Raw genomic sequence first — 14405 nt, 5'->3', positions numbered from 1 at the left:
GTGGGCCAATGCCCCCCCTCAATTTTTGAAAATTATTTTTTTAACCTCAAATTTTTATACTTTTTTATAACTTTACCCCTAAATTTTACTAATAATTATGTTTTTGACCCAAATTTGTAAGTTTTTTTTCAATAATGCCCCTCCTAAAAAATATTTCTCAAATTTGCCCCCCTTGATTGAAATCCTGACTCCGTCACTGGCCTCCATTACGGCTGAGATTGTTTGGTTGAGATGGTTGCTCGCTGACATGGATATCTCTCTTTCGACTCTCACTTTCATGCATTATGACAATGTTAGTGTTATTCAGATTACTCGTAACTCTGTATTTCATGAGCGCACGAAATATATTGAGATCAATTGTCATCTCACTCGTCGACACTATTAGAATGAGACTATCACGTTGCCGTTCATCACTTCCGTCACGCAGATTACCGACTTATTTACGAAGGTTCATTACACTCCACATTTTCGATTCTTAATTAGCAAACTCTCGATGCTTCACACCTAATGCATCGTGAATTCGAGGGGTTATTAGAATATATTAAGAGTATTTTAGTCTTAACTTATTATTTATATTTGTCTATTTATTTTCTCTCTTGTATTTTTCATGATCACTTTTATATTAAGGAACTCTAGCTTTTTTTTTTTTGCTCTCCCCTCTCTCAGATTCTCCCGCTTCTTCTCTTTCCAATTTCTACGTATTTCTCCACAACTTTTGCATTCCGTTTTTTCTATTGTATAATACAATTTTATGGATTTGTACACGTTTCAGTTAATAAAATATAATATCTATATGTGGATAGATATGTAGCAACGGTTAAAATATAATATATAACTAACTTTGATTATGTAATCCACAAGTTGGCGATAATATAAAAATTCAGCTTTTAATGTATGGATTGATTTGACAAGTATGACGGACTTCAAATTTTATCTACTCCGGAATTATTATATTTTAAAAAAAGTACGATAAAAGAATCATGCATGTGGACATGTTTATAGTTTTGGTTTACCATTTAGCAATATAACTTTGTATTATATAATTGAATTTACAAAACAACGTTTTAAATACGTGTGTGGGTGATCGATACACCGTATTGATAATTCACTACTTGGGAAAACTTTTTAGACTTGTAGGCTTACTTAATAAGTAAAAAACACGTTGATATAATAAATAAATAAACAGAGATATAGCTATTACAAAATTTGATTAGTGGTATCACATAATTTTGAAAAGAAAAAAAAAAGAGAGAGAATGAAATAAAGAGTACACGACGGTCGATTTTTTAACCTAAAGAGGCTATATTACTACGTGATAAAGAAAAGAAGTGGTGTCACTCAAACGAACTTTGAATTTGAAAATCTTCTTTTGTAATGTCTCTCATTGATATCTGATAGATAGCGCTCTCTATGAACAATTAGCACTTATCCACTAGCTTTACGAGGGAGATAGAGGAAGAAAAATAAAAGTAATGATTATCATGTAAAATATGAGAAATTCCGCTTTATTTTATAATTACACATAAATATTTAAAGTTTTAAACAAGTTGCTCGAATAAAATATTTGGAATTTTTTTTTTATCATGTTTTGCAGTTTTCACAAAATGATGGTCGATGAATTTTTATTAGATTAAAAAAATTGTGTAAGTATAAGTCAATTTCAAAAATCAACATGTTCAGCGGACTTTGTTCACATGGTTTAGAGAATAAGAATTTGCTTTTGATTGACGTACTTATTCTTATGCCTACTATTGTGGACGAGTGAATATCAACTGTATTACAGTATTACCTATTTATTTAAAAAGTCTTATATAGCTGAAAGCTAAATGAATTATATGGGATAATATACGTTCTAGTAATTACCGGCTTTGTTATACGTCCGTAAACATTATATGGTTCAATTTATAGCCGCGTGTTTTTACGGTAGGTTATTATATAAGACAAAATATATTATACATAATTGAAAAAGTTGCCATATTAGTGAAAAACATAGCTGTATGTGTCAAAGAAAATGTAAAAGAGACTAGCTGGTCCAGAAAAAAGTTGCTATCAAACTCACTTATTGTGATGACGCGTGTCCTTTCAAGAATAGTACAAAATATTGGGATAAGCACTCCCATTCTTTATCTTTTTTAAGAAAAAAAAAAAAAAGAACTTTCGAGCAACAAAAAAAAAAGTAACAAATATCGTCGTCTCGTTCTTGTGAGTATCTCTGGCAGCTTCATGGTGCTTATCTTGCCACGTCATCTAGTGGGACCACTTCGTCAGATATTTCTAATTGGTTTTTTTGTTTGCCTTTCGCTGCTGCCAAATGTCTGCATTCCATGTGTGGACGCGTGATCCTTGCGTTTTGGATTAAGTCGCCACGTGGCGGTCAAAGAGGAATATTCTTGAATCGCCGCCACATCTTCTGATTCTTTTTTTTTTTCTCTCTCTCTCTGATTTGGGAAAATTTATATGTAAAGGTGTTTATTTCAATTTTTAATTACTTCGGCCATAACCAATTAACGACAGAAATGTTGTCGAGTGGCACAATCGTAAAGTAACAACTTCAACTTTCCCATTCATTGTTTTTCGTAGTTTTTTTCTTTAATCTCCTACGTATAAATGCTTCTTTCAGTTGCAAATTTGAGCCTAATTTAAATCTGAATTAAGTTAGAATGTTTGTTATACAATTCTGGCAACGATTTTGCTTCCTATTTTGTTGTTGTTTATCGTCTTTGCGCAAAGTCTCAATTGATGATTCACACTTCGAATTGCTTTGAGTAGTAATGTAAAAAAAATATACAAATCATTATTACATAAAAAAAAAATTCATTAAACAAAAAAGTGAAAGAAAAAACTCGTTTTTTTCTCTAATTATATTTTTTTTTCTGTCAAAGGTGAATTTGGAGATGACGGTGGTGTTAATGGTCTGTGGGCTCGGTCATTTTTTTTTCTGTGATCAAAAGGTGCTTTTTTTTATTATTATTATTTTTTTTTTTATCAAAGGTATATTTCGATTTCAAAAGTTGTAAACGTCACTTTTTAGTTTAGTATTTAGTATTTATTATTTTAGAAGTTATTTAGAATATCTGTTAGGTTGTTAGTAAGTTAGAAAATATCTCCTCAGAGATATTATTGTAACAGTATGCTATATATATATAGTGTAATCTGAGTATGCACGTTAATATATACAAAGAATCAATAAATATTTTATTTCTCTCTTCTTGTCATGTTTTGTGTTCATTCCTTCTCTTAATATATTTTTATGGTATCAGAGCGATAGAAGTATATTTTGATCCAGGGAACTATGAAACCTACTGGAGTAAGCGAAGGTACTGGTTCGGACGATTCTTCGATTTCTGTCCAACCAACCCTAAAAAATACTCCCACGGTAACTTCTGAAAATATGATGTCTCTACAAATCTCGTCCTTCAAATTGAATGGACGAAATTTTCTTAGTTAGTCCCGATCGGTTCAAATAGTTATCCGTGGCAAAGGCAAGATGTGCTTCCTCGACGGATCTCTACCTCAACCAGCCGCCTCCGACCCGTCTTTCCCCGACTGGGACAATAATTCGATGGTGATGTCATGGCTCATCAATTCGATGGATCCAACAATCGCAGAAATCTTCCTACTTTATCCTATAGCAAATGATATTTGGAATGCTGTAAGCTTGGCATACTCAGATTTGGAGGATGCATCTCAGATGTTTCACCTGCGTACGAGGGCTCGGGCTCTCTGCCAAGGTGAATCCAATGTTACTGAGTATTTCAATACCCTCACCAAGCTATGGCAGGAATTGGACCTCTTATCACCACAAGTTTGGCATGATCCAAAGGATGCCATAATTTACCGTCAGATACTCAACCGAGAGAGGACCTAGGACTTCCTTGCTGGACTTGATAATGGTCTTGACGATGTGCGTGGCCGCATTCTCAGCGTTAAGCCCCTTCCCTCACTTGATGAAATCTTCTCTGAGGTTCGTCGTGAGGAGTCTCGCAGACGGGTCATGCTCTCAACCATTGCTCATTCCAAGAATGCACCTCCACCTGAAGCCTCTGCCTTGGCCGCCCGTCAACTTGACAACCGCAACTCTAAAAGGCCATCTCAGTTCTGCGATCATTATCAACGGCCGTACCACACAAAGGAAACTTGCTGGAAGCTACACGGAAAACCGGCAGATTGGGATCCTCGTCATCTCAGAAATTCTGGCACCAACAGTAAAGGCCTTCAAGCATCATCGGAAAGCGCCCCTTCTTCTGGAAGCGACACCTAATTCACTAAAAGTCAGCTAGGTCATTTGAGCAAACTCTTAGCTGGGAATTCGTTTTTGGCCCATGGTACTGCCGCAGATTCAGCTCCTTGGATCATCGACTCTGGTGCCTCCGATCACATGATGGGTAATCGCACTTTATTCTCAGATTACTCAACAAATCGAGGTAACAGAATGGTTAAGACAACTGATGGATCCTTCAACCTTGTGGCCGGAACTGGCTTGGTGAAGCTGAATCCAAAGTTTTCTCTCATTAATGTGCTTCATATCCAGATTTATCATGCAATCTTCTTTCCGTCAGCAAAGCCACTGCTAATCTCAATTGTGCTGTCAATTTCTCATCTGATTTTTGTGTTTTTCAGGACCAGCTCTCGGGTCGGACGATTGGGAGTGTTAGAGAAATCTCGGGATTCTACTAATATCTGCATAATCGACCCGGTTGTTTCACTGTCTCAAAGTCATCCTCGTCACGACAAAAAGTGATAGATGCGTTAATCACGCGGAAAACTCCTATTTTCCAGACTAAATCCGAGCTTGTTCTCGAGTATTTGTGATTTTTTTTGTGTGTTTTTGAGAGACTTATAGGTTTTAGAGGCCAATTAGGTATAAAGGAGGTTAGTAGAGCATCATGTGAAGTAATGGAGCAATTTTAAGAAGATTTGAAGACTTTTCGCCAAGTTAGAGCAAAGAATAAATACAGCGTCCTCTTGTGAACAATTCTGAGAGTTTGAAGTAAAGATTTTGGATAATCCAATTCGATCATTGGATAGAGCTTTCTCTTAGCTTTCCAACGCATATTTATTTGCAAGAATCGGACATCGGAGCTAGGAGTTATGGCCGTTACAAAACCGGTGCGCGCAGGAAGAAAAAGCGTGCGGCGCGACCCTAGGGGGTCGCGCCGCGAGGTTCCAAAAATCACCGAAATCGATCTCCGAGCATGAAGCGTGGAATGCGAGGTCCACCGGGATGTCAACCTCGCAGCGCGACCCTCGAACTGCGCGCCGCGAGGTCCGCCGAGACAAAAAAAGAGGAAACGCGGATTTGGAGTCGATCTGAGCCGTTGGATCACTTTTAATTACCCAATCTGCTCCGAAAATTAAGAGAAACCCAAGGATTTTGACCTAGGCCTATAAATACACCTCTCAATGTCTTTTTTAGGCATCTTAGCACTTTTTTTTTATTGTTATCACTTAGTATTTGGGAGAGATAGAGAAAAAGAGGAGAGCCGTTCTTCATCAATTCGCGCCAATCACAGTTTTATTCTTCTCCTTTACTCTTGAACTCCCGTATTTTAATTTACAATTGAGTATTTAATTATGGTTTCTTCTTCTTCCTATTCTTTTATTTTCTTTTTATTTTCTCGCTACGATATGAACTAATTCCATTAAGGACTATGGCGTAGCAGGTTTAGGATTCGGTTATGGATATGATTTAATATATTGAAGTTCAATTTTCATTCTCTACTACTTTGCTTAATTCAAATCCGTTTTAATGCTTGATCGAGATTAGCTACCTTGTTCATGATTTTATACTTCAACTTGATGCTTGAGAAAGATTAGGTTGTTAGTGTTTTGGTTTGAATTACTATGATGCATGCCTAGGCTAGAGATAGTTAGGTTGCCATAGAATCACGTGAATACTCTTGATATTAATGCATGTTTTTGTTAGGGATTGAGATCGAGAGAAGATTTTCCTAATTTTGACATAGGTTGTTAGATGCTCGATAGAGATTTAGCAATATTGTTCTGTGAGTATGATTAGCAAAGTGTAGTGAGTTGATCATTGATTGTGCGTCAAATTCGTGTATCCAAACCGTTGAATAAACCCGTGAAGCCTTGGTCCTTAGCCTCTCTTTCTGCTTACAACTTTTATTTTAGTATTTTGTTAATTATTTGCGTTAGAACTTGTCAATAATTTATGACATCTTTCCATCTCATCTTTAGTTCAATTCGTGCTAGTTGATTTGTTTGTTAATTAAGCTTGTTCCTCGTGGGATCGACACTCGTACTTAATTCACTATATTACTTGAGCGACACGTGCACTTGCGCGCGTAAAAATCGCAACAAGTTTTTGGCGCCATTGCCGGGGAATAAGTTTTTAATTACAATTCAATTAACTAGATTTCAATTTGAACATTCTTTTATTTTCTGTGTCTCACCTGTTTTTGAGTTTTCTTTCTCTTTTGAAGGTTAATGCGAAAAGACGGTGATTCGAGTCTCATTCCGATAGATTCCGAAATAGAGAAAACATGCAAGAGAAATCGAAAGGAAAAGAAGCAAAACATACACGAGGAAGACATAGAAGAAGTGATCATGGCCAACGAAGAAAGACCACTCCTCGACTATGTGTTACCCACCACTCAAGGGTATCAACCGGCCATTGTCAATCCGGCCATCGGAGGGAACCAAAGCTTCGAGATCAAGACGGGGACGATCAACATGATCCAGCAAAATCAATTTTCCGGAGCCCCGAATGAAGATCCGAACGAGCACATCTCCAACTTCAACGAGTTGTGCGGGACATTCCTGATCCACAACATCAACGCAGACGCCATCCGACTCCGACTATTCCCATTTTCCCTCCGTGACCGGGCAAAAGCATGGCTCAATTCGCTTCCCCCCGATTCCATCACCACATGGGAATGGCTGTGCAATACCTTCCTCGCCAAGTTCTTCCCGTTCGAGAAGACGGCCCGCCTAAGAAACGTCATTCACAGCTTCGTGCAAATGGACGGCGAGTCCCTCCACGAAGCATGAGCACGCTTCAAGGAGATGCTCCGAAAATGTCCTAACCACAGGGTCACATTGCCGGTCCAACTTCAAACATTCTACTACGGACTCCTCAACTCGACAAAGACCTTAGTTAACACCGTCGCGGGAGGCACGGTGCTAACTAAGATGCCATCGGAGTTCTAAGCTCTCCTTGAAGAATTAGCGCGCTCCAACGATCAATGCCCGATAGAGATGAGAATCATGAAGGCCGGTCCCGCCACTGCTCAAGCCGCGACGACCACAATTGATCCGGAGATAATGCAATAAATGGCGACGGAGATGGCAAATCTCCGAAAGGAGTTGAGAGAGATGAAAGCCACTGTGAACGCCATGCATATAACTCGGGAGCCATGTTTTTGGTGTAACGGACCACACTACACCGACGATTGCCCTCAAGCGATCAATGTCCACCCCGAGAATGTCAATTACGTGGGGAACTACAACAACATGCCCCCGTTCCAAAACTCCAACAACTAAAACAATGGAGTCTGGAACAACCAATACACCTACGGGTGGAGAGAGCCACAACAACAACATGGATTCCTACAAAACCGGCCTCCACCGGCGTTCCAAAATCAACAACAGTGGCAACAACAAGGGTTTCAACCGCGTCAACAACAAAATCAGCCTGCTCCCAAGGACAAGCTAGAAGAACTCATCACCTCTTTCATCACCGAGTCTCGAACGCGAATGACAAATCAAGAGGCGCAAATCCGGAGCCTCAAGACGACGGTGCGGCAACTAGCGAAAGATTTCCATGCGAGAACCCAAAACGCGCATCCTAGCACCTCCAAGGTAAACCCAAGAGAGCATTGCAACGTCATCTCACATTATCATGTTGCAGCTGTCGAAAACTCGAAGAAAGATGAGGGAAAAGCTATCCCGATCGCTGTAACTCCGAAGCCACCCTCGCCGGTCCACATCCACGAGCCGCCACATCCGTTCATGCAAAGCACCACGATGGAACTTTCTGTGGAATGTAGCGCGATTCTACAACAAGAACTTCCACCAAAATTGGAGGATCCCAACCAATTCACACTGCCATGCACTATTGGAGACATCCGTATCGACAACGCTTTGTGTGATTTAGGATCGGGCATCAACCTCATGCCTGTGGCCATCTTCAACGAGCTGGAAATGGGTGAACTAAAACCCACGCGCACCATTCTCCAACTGGCGGACCAATCCGTAAGGTATCCGCGCTGCTTCGTGGAAGACATCTTCGTCAAAGTCGGAAAATTCACTTTCCTTGCTGATTTCTACATCATCGACATGGACGAGAACCGCGACATCCCTATACTCTTGGGAAGAGGTTTCTTGGCCACACGTGGTACTCTCATCGAAGTGACGAAAGGTGAACTGAAGACGCGAATGAAGAATGAGGAAGAGACGTTCGGGATCTACAAAGCCCGAAAGCGCAAAAATGAGAAAAAATGGGTTTTCTTCCTCAAGACAGATGAAGTCAAACCTCTGCCACTCCCATCACCACCACGTACTCCTCCGGACAAAAGTACGAAAGGAAAGAGAAAGGATGCGACGCCGAAATCACCAATCAAACCGACGCGAGGAGAATGGCCAACACCGTTTAAAGAGGTGTGGAAGAAAACAGAGAACCAGAATGAAAATGAAGATCCACCGCCGCTTGAGTGCGGCGGTCACGAGTAGGGGCGTTCGGCCACCCCCGCAAGGTAAGTCCCTCTATCCATGTTTTGCATAATTACATTGGGGTCAATGTAAGTTTTAAGTTTGGGGGGATAATTGCTTGTCTTGCGGGGGATTTCTGTACATCAGTAGTAAATTTTCTGTTGTCAATGGTGCCCACAAGAAAAGTTGTAATCCTTATATTGTACATTTGATGTAATAATGTCTCATGAAGACTCTTGCTTGTAATTTCTTATTCATTAATAAAAAGTTGAAACGTTCATTCATTCCTCGTTGTCTGTTTGAATCTTTATGATAAAACATTAGTCTTTAGTCCATAAACAAACTAAACAACTTACGAAGAGACAAATGTAGATTTGCATGAACAAACTCTTCGTAGTTTGCTTAAAATGATATATTCGCAATCTAAGGTCAAAGGACTATTGACCTCAGTATGATTGTTAGAAGAATCTATGATGTCTGGTTATGAGGCATTGAGAGTTGGAGACTCTATAGTTCTTCTAGGTATCTTCCGAAGGTACTGAATTGACCAGTGCACTTCTAGAGACAAGATAAGAACAAACCATATAACCTCTTATGTCTCGAAGTCACTACGTATGAATTGCATCGTGCTTACCTTAATCCTGAAATGAGACATGCCATTTCATAGCTTACGTATTCTCATTTGAGAAAGTCAGAGTTCGGACTCACTATGTGATTCCGAACAAGGCCTATTGGTGAAGTACTAAGTTGTGAGAATGTCATGAGTAACTTTGTGAAGTTCTCATAGATATGGAATTCATGTACAAGATTGCTGAAATGCAATGTATATCACTTCATGCTTTGTTCCTTGGAGTGTGAATAAATGAACTGGCTAATGTCCAAATTGTGTCTTGACTCTTTTGGATGAAACAATGTGACTTGTTAGCTCCTCGTCAATACATTGTTTCTAACTTATTCACAAGCGACAAATGAGTTGAGGAAATAACATCTAGAAGGGTAAAATGGTAATTTTGTAAATCCCAACTAGCTGATGATATTCATGAAGGGTAAACACTGATAATATTCTGTGGATCCACTCATTACAATTAGGTTGAATTCTTGAGTAGAAAATAAATTCATTTGAACCGAGAGATTTTCAGTGTCAATTCTTTAGTGGAGTCAGTTGACATTAAGCTAAACTTGGAAAAGGTTTGTGAACTTTTAAGTCCAAGTATTTAGCTCGTATCACCCCACCTCGTACAAACCATCTCGTCCTTTTGCCACAATTCACAGTGATATATGGGGGCCCTCAAAAGTTCCCAATATCACTGGAGCTCGATGGTTCCTTCTCTTTGTTGACGACCACACTAGACTCAGTTGGATATACATGATGAAACAAAAATCTGAAACATCCAATCTATTCAAAACCTTTCACAAAATGATCCAAACACAGTTCGACACATCCATTCAAATTGTCCACACTGACAACGCTCGAGATTACTTTAATTATGAGCTCGGCGATTTCTTCAAAACACATGGCATAATTCACTCCAGCTCGTGCGTTCATACCCCGCAACAAAATGGGGTAGCCGAGCGGAAAAATCGACACATTCTCGAAGTCGCCTGAGCCATCATGTTCTCCTCAAACGTCCCATCTCATTTTTGGGGAGAAGCTGTCCTCACAGCCACCTACCTCATAAACAGAATGTCATCTCGTGTCCTTGGCTATAAAATCCCATCTCAAGTCCTTCTAGAGACATACCCTCACTGTCGACTCATCTCAACCCTACCTGCGAAAGTGTTCAGCTGTTCAGTCTTCACCCATTCTTATGGCCAAGGTAAACTTGAACCAAAATCGCTCAAATACATCTTCCTTGGCTATTCAGCAACCCAGAAAGGCTACAAATGCTATGAACCCCGATCACGAAAATTCATAGTCTCAATGGATGCATCTTTTCATGAGTTCAGTCCTTACTTCGCCAATTCAGCTCGTCAGGGGGAGAATGACGAAAATGACTTCCCAAATTGGCTCATCATAAACCCAGAATTCAGCTCGCCTCAAAATCCGACCTCACCTGTTCCAGAAATTCCCAGCTCGCCCAACTCGCCTCAAAATCCGACCTCACCTGTTCCAGAAATTCCCAGCTCGCCGACCTCACCTGGTCAAGAAATTCCCTGCTCGCAAGCCATTGAACCCTCTCCATGCGAACTGAATATCACCCAGAGTCCGGTACAAGCTCGCGACCAAGATGTCTCTCCGAACTTGAACCACGACACTATTGAACAAGGTACCATCGAATCTCCAGACTTACCCATTGCATTGAGAAAACCTCCTCGGTCGTGTGCTCAATACATGATGGCGGATTACGTGTACTATGGGAATTTATCTACGAGCTACCAAGCCTATGTGGCGAAGTTAGATGAAGGAAAAGTGCCGAACTCCATCGAGGAAGCCCTTCAAAGTTCCGAGTGGCGAGACGCAAGTCATGCTGAGATCCAAGCCCTCGAAAAGAATGATACGTAGGATATCGTCGAGCTACCACCAGGCAAGCGAACTGTTGGATGTAGATGGCTCTTCACCATCAAACACAATCCAGATGGCACAGTGGAGAGATACAAAGCCCGACTTGTCGCAAAAGGGTACACGCAGGCGTATGACATTGACTATCAAAAAACATTCGCTCCAGTTGCAAAGTTCAATACCATCAGAATCCTCCTTTCACTAGCAGCCAACTTAGATTGGCCTCTCATCCAGCTCGATGTAAAGAATGCTTTTCTAAACGGCGAACTGGAAGAGGAAGTCTACATGCAACTCCCACCAGGATTTGACAAAGATCAAGGAGCCAATAAAGTTTGCAAACTCAAGAAGTCACTATATGGACTAAAACAGTCCCCTCGAGCATGGTTCGGAAAATTCACCAACGTGCTCAAACGTTGTGACTACGAGCAGAGTCAAGCAGATCCAACACTCTTCTCAAAAATCTCCACACAAGGCAAGCACACCATTCTTAGTGTGTATGTGGACGATATAGTCATAATCGGAGACGACCTGGAAGAGATCAGGAGGCTGAAGCAAACTTTGTCATCTGAGTTCGAAATCAAGGACCTCGGCAGCCTACGATACTTCCTCGGCATGGAGGTAGCTCGATCAGAAAAGGGTATCTCTGTTTCCCAGCGCAATTACACGTTGGATCTCCTCAAAGAAACTGGCATGCTTGGCTGCAAACTAGTTGACACTCCGATGGATGCCAATGTGAAACTTCTAGCTCACACCAACGAGGCCGCCACCGACAAAGAAAGATTTCAGCAGCTCGTAGGAAAACTCATCTACCTAACTCACACGAGACCAGATATTGGATTCGCAGTGAGTATGGTAAGTCGATTCATGAGTAATCCCTCAGAAACTCACATGGACGCAGTCATGAGGATTCTCCAATACCTCAAATCTGCCCCAGGGACTAGTCTCTCCTTCAAGAAAAGACAAAGTCGAGGTGTCGAAGTATTCACAGATGCAGACTGGGCCGGATATGTTCCAGACAGACGATCAACATCAGGCATGTGCACATACGTCTGGGGAAATCTTGTTACCTGGAGAAGCAAGAAGCAGTCCGTTGTCTCAAGAAGTAGTGCTGAAGCCGAGCTCAGGTCCTTAGCAAGTGGAGTATGTGAAGGCATCTGGCTGAAGAGAGTTCTCGACGACCTCAAGATCATCATCGAAGGTCCAATCAAGCTCTTTTGCGATAATCAAGCTGCTCTCAGCATAGCCAAAAATCCAGTCCATCATGACAGAACAAAACATATCGAGATCGACCGATACTTCATCAGTGAAAAGATTGAAGAAAATATAATCGATATGGAATACATTCCGTCAGGTCATCAGCTCGCCGACATTCTCACCAAAGCCCTTCCGCGAGCAACCTTTTCCGAGCTATGTAGCAAGCTTGACCTCCTCAACATATACAGTCAAGCTTGAGGGGGAGTGTTGAAATCGAGCTCGTCAGCTCGCCCTTCCGCGTCGAGCTCGTCAGCTCGCCCAGCTCGCCCTTCCGCGTCGAGCTTGCCTCGGAAGTCCTCTCCTTGGAACTCATTCCACATGGGAAATTGTCGCATTTATTTCTCATGTTATTTCCTATGTCTTGCTCTCTGTGTATATTTATTATTCTCTTTTTCCTAGAAGTAGTTATTACACATGTATTTATTACACTCTCTCTTGTACCCACCATATGTATAAATAGGTGATACAAATTAATATCAAATATAAGAAATATTTCAAAGTCTCGAAACACTCTCTCTCTTCTCCGATTCTCTCTTTCTTTATCCTCTCTCCAGATTCGACTCTCTCTCTCTCTAAACTTCAACATGATGTTTTTGGAGGCCATGGTTTGCTCAACCGTGGTGAAAGCCTATGCGAACCACCATGTTCGATGACACCATGAGAATCTTCCAGATGTTGCAAAGCAGCAAGGCCATCCTCAACGCGCTCGGATACATCAGGGAGTGTTCGGTGTCGAGACGTGGTGATGTTTCATATGGCGGATGCAATGGGACTGGTCGACGGAGTCAAGGCGCAGCGGGAAATAGGTTCTTTTTTCTATTCTTGTTTTTTAGGTTACAATTTAGTTTGTCTTGCTCTGATTAGCTATTTGTGTTGGAGTTTATGTGAGGTTCTTGTGACCTAGTTAGTTATTTTAGTTGTTGTGTTGTTTGTTTCAATTGGTTGTTTTCAGAGGGATTTTTTTTAGGTCATTAAGCCCACCATGTGGGTGGTTCTTGGAGTTCCAAGGTGAGCTATTCACCTTGGTTTAGTTAATCTGGAAGAGAAAAAATGTCTCTGTCCAGGTTAGAGTCCCTCGAGAGGTCGAAGTGGGTTTAAGAACCGAGCTCGTTCTCGGTTCAGAAAATTTTCAGAAGATCTCTTTTAAGGAGTCCGAGGAGTTCGTGACGGGTTTCGTCATTTCGAAAAGACTAGAACCTTGACTCGTTTGCTTTTCTTTATTATCTTATGCTTCTCAGTTTTCATTTCAAGACATATTGTGTTGAATGAGGTACCAATCTCTGTCCATAATCTTTGTATGGACTTAGTCAATTCTGTTTGTTAATGAGAATTGCTCGAGTTTTCCTTCCTCTATTGATCGAAGAGGTTTGAGGAGGCCTACTTAACCAAAAAAAAAAAAAAAAAAAAAAAAAAAAACATGAGGTATATTGTCCCAGTTTTGGTCCTCTTATAATTTTTCTATTTTGTCTTTAGGTAATGACCTGATTCATTGTGCCGGCAGCCGGCTTGTCCTTATCGAATATATGTATTTAACCCCAAAATAACATAAAATACAACCGCATAGTTATCTCAGCTTTTTACAAACAAAAAAATTTAACATATATAAAAATATGTGGTTGCATTTAGAGACGGGATAATGAATTTAAAAATATAATTAAACCGTGTTATGCACACTCCTAGGCAATTGGAAAGGTTGACGATAATTTAAATTACAAGTCATCGTGGAGCCACGTACGGTATGGTTATAGTATGCAAACGTCATATGAAGTGATATAAATATTTAATATGCAGAAGTATCGTCCGTTGATAAAAGATTTGCTTACTACTAACATGCAGTTCCTATAATAACAACTATAGGAAATAAAATCAATCCCAATATAAATTAAGCCACGAAAAACGAAGAAGGAATATATCTCCATTTGAACAAATCATCACCGAATCATATCTTATATTATATGAGTAGTTCTTTTAAATTAAA

At 40.4% G+C, this 14405-nt stretch overlaps 1 protein-coding gene across 1 annotated transcript; it reads left to right on the top strand.

The window, feature by feature from the left end:
- The first annotated feature begins 3487 nt into the window (after positions 1–3487).
- On the top strand, positions 3488–4261 carry LOC149402989 (uncharacterized). Its single transcript, XM_089608596.1, has 2 exons — positions 3488–3810; positions 3925–4261. The coding sequence occupies exons 1-2, from the start codon at positions 3488–3490 to the stop codon at positions 4259–4261; spliced, it is 660 nt and encodes a 219-aa protein (XP_089464722.1).
- The last annotated feature ends 10144 nt before the right edge of the window (positions 4262–14405 follow it).

The sequence above is a fragment of the Urtica dioica genome, chromosome 3, assembly GCF_054948205.1.
Source record: "Urtica dioica subsp. dioica isolate 48M chromosome 3, U.dioica_male_clone48M_v1_H2, whole genome shotgun sequence".
In the NCBI taxonomy this organism is placed as follows: Eukaryota; Viridiplantae; Streptophyta; class Magnoliopsida; order Rosales; family Urticaceae; genus Urtica; species Urtica dioica.
The sequence above is the reverse complement of the archived record's forward strand: the minus strand, read 5'-3'. Positions and strand labels throughout refer to the sequence as shown.

What these genes read in the sequence shown, in the direction of transcription:
- LOC149402989 (XM_089608596.1), top strand. Translation starts at nt 3,488, where the DNA reads ATGTGCTTCCTCGACGGATCTCTACCTCAACCAGCCGCCTCCGACCCG. An exon ending in CTCTTATCACCACAAGTTTG is followed by an intron (nt 3,811 to 3,924) that starts GCATGATCCAAA and finishes CCGCATTCTCAG; the next exon opens with CGTTAAGCCCCTTCCCTCAC.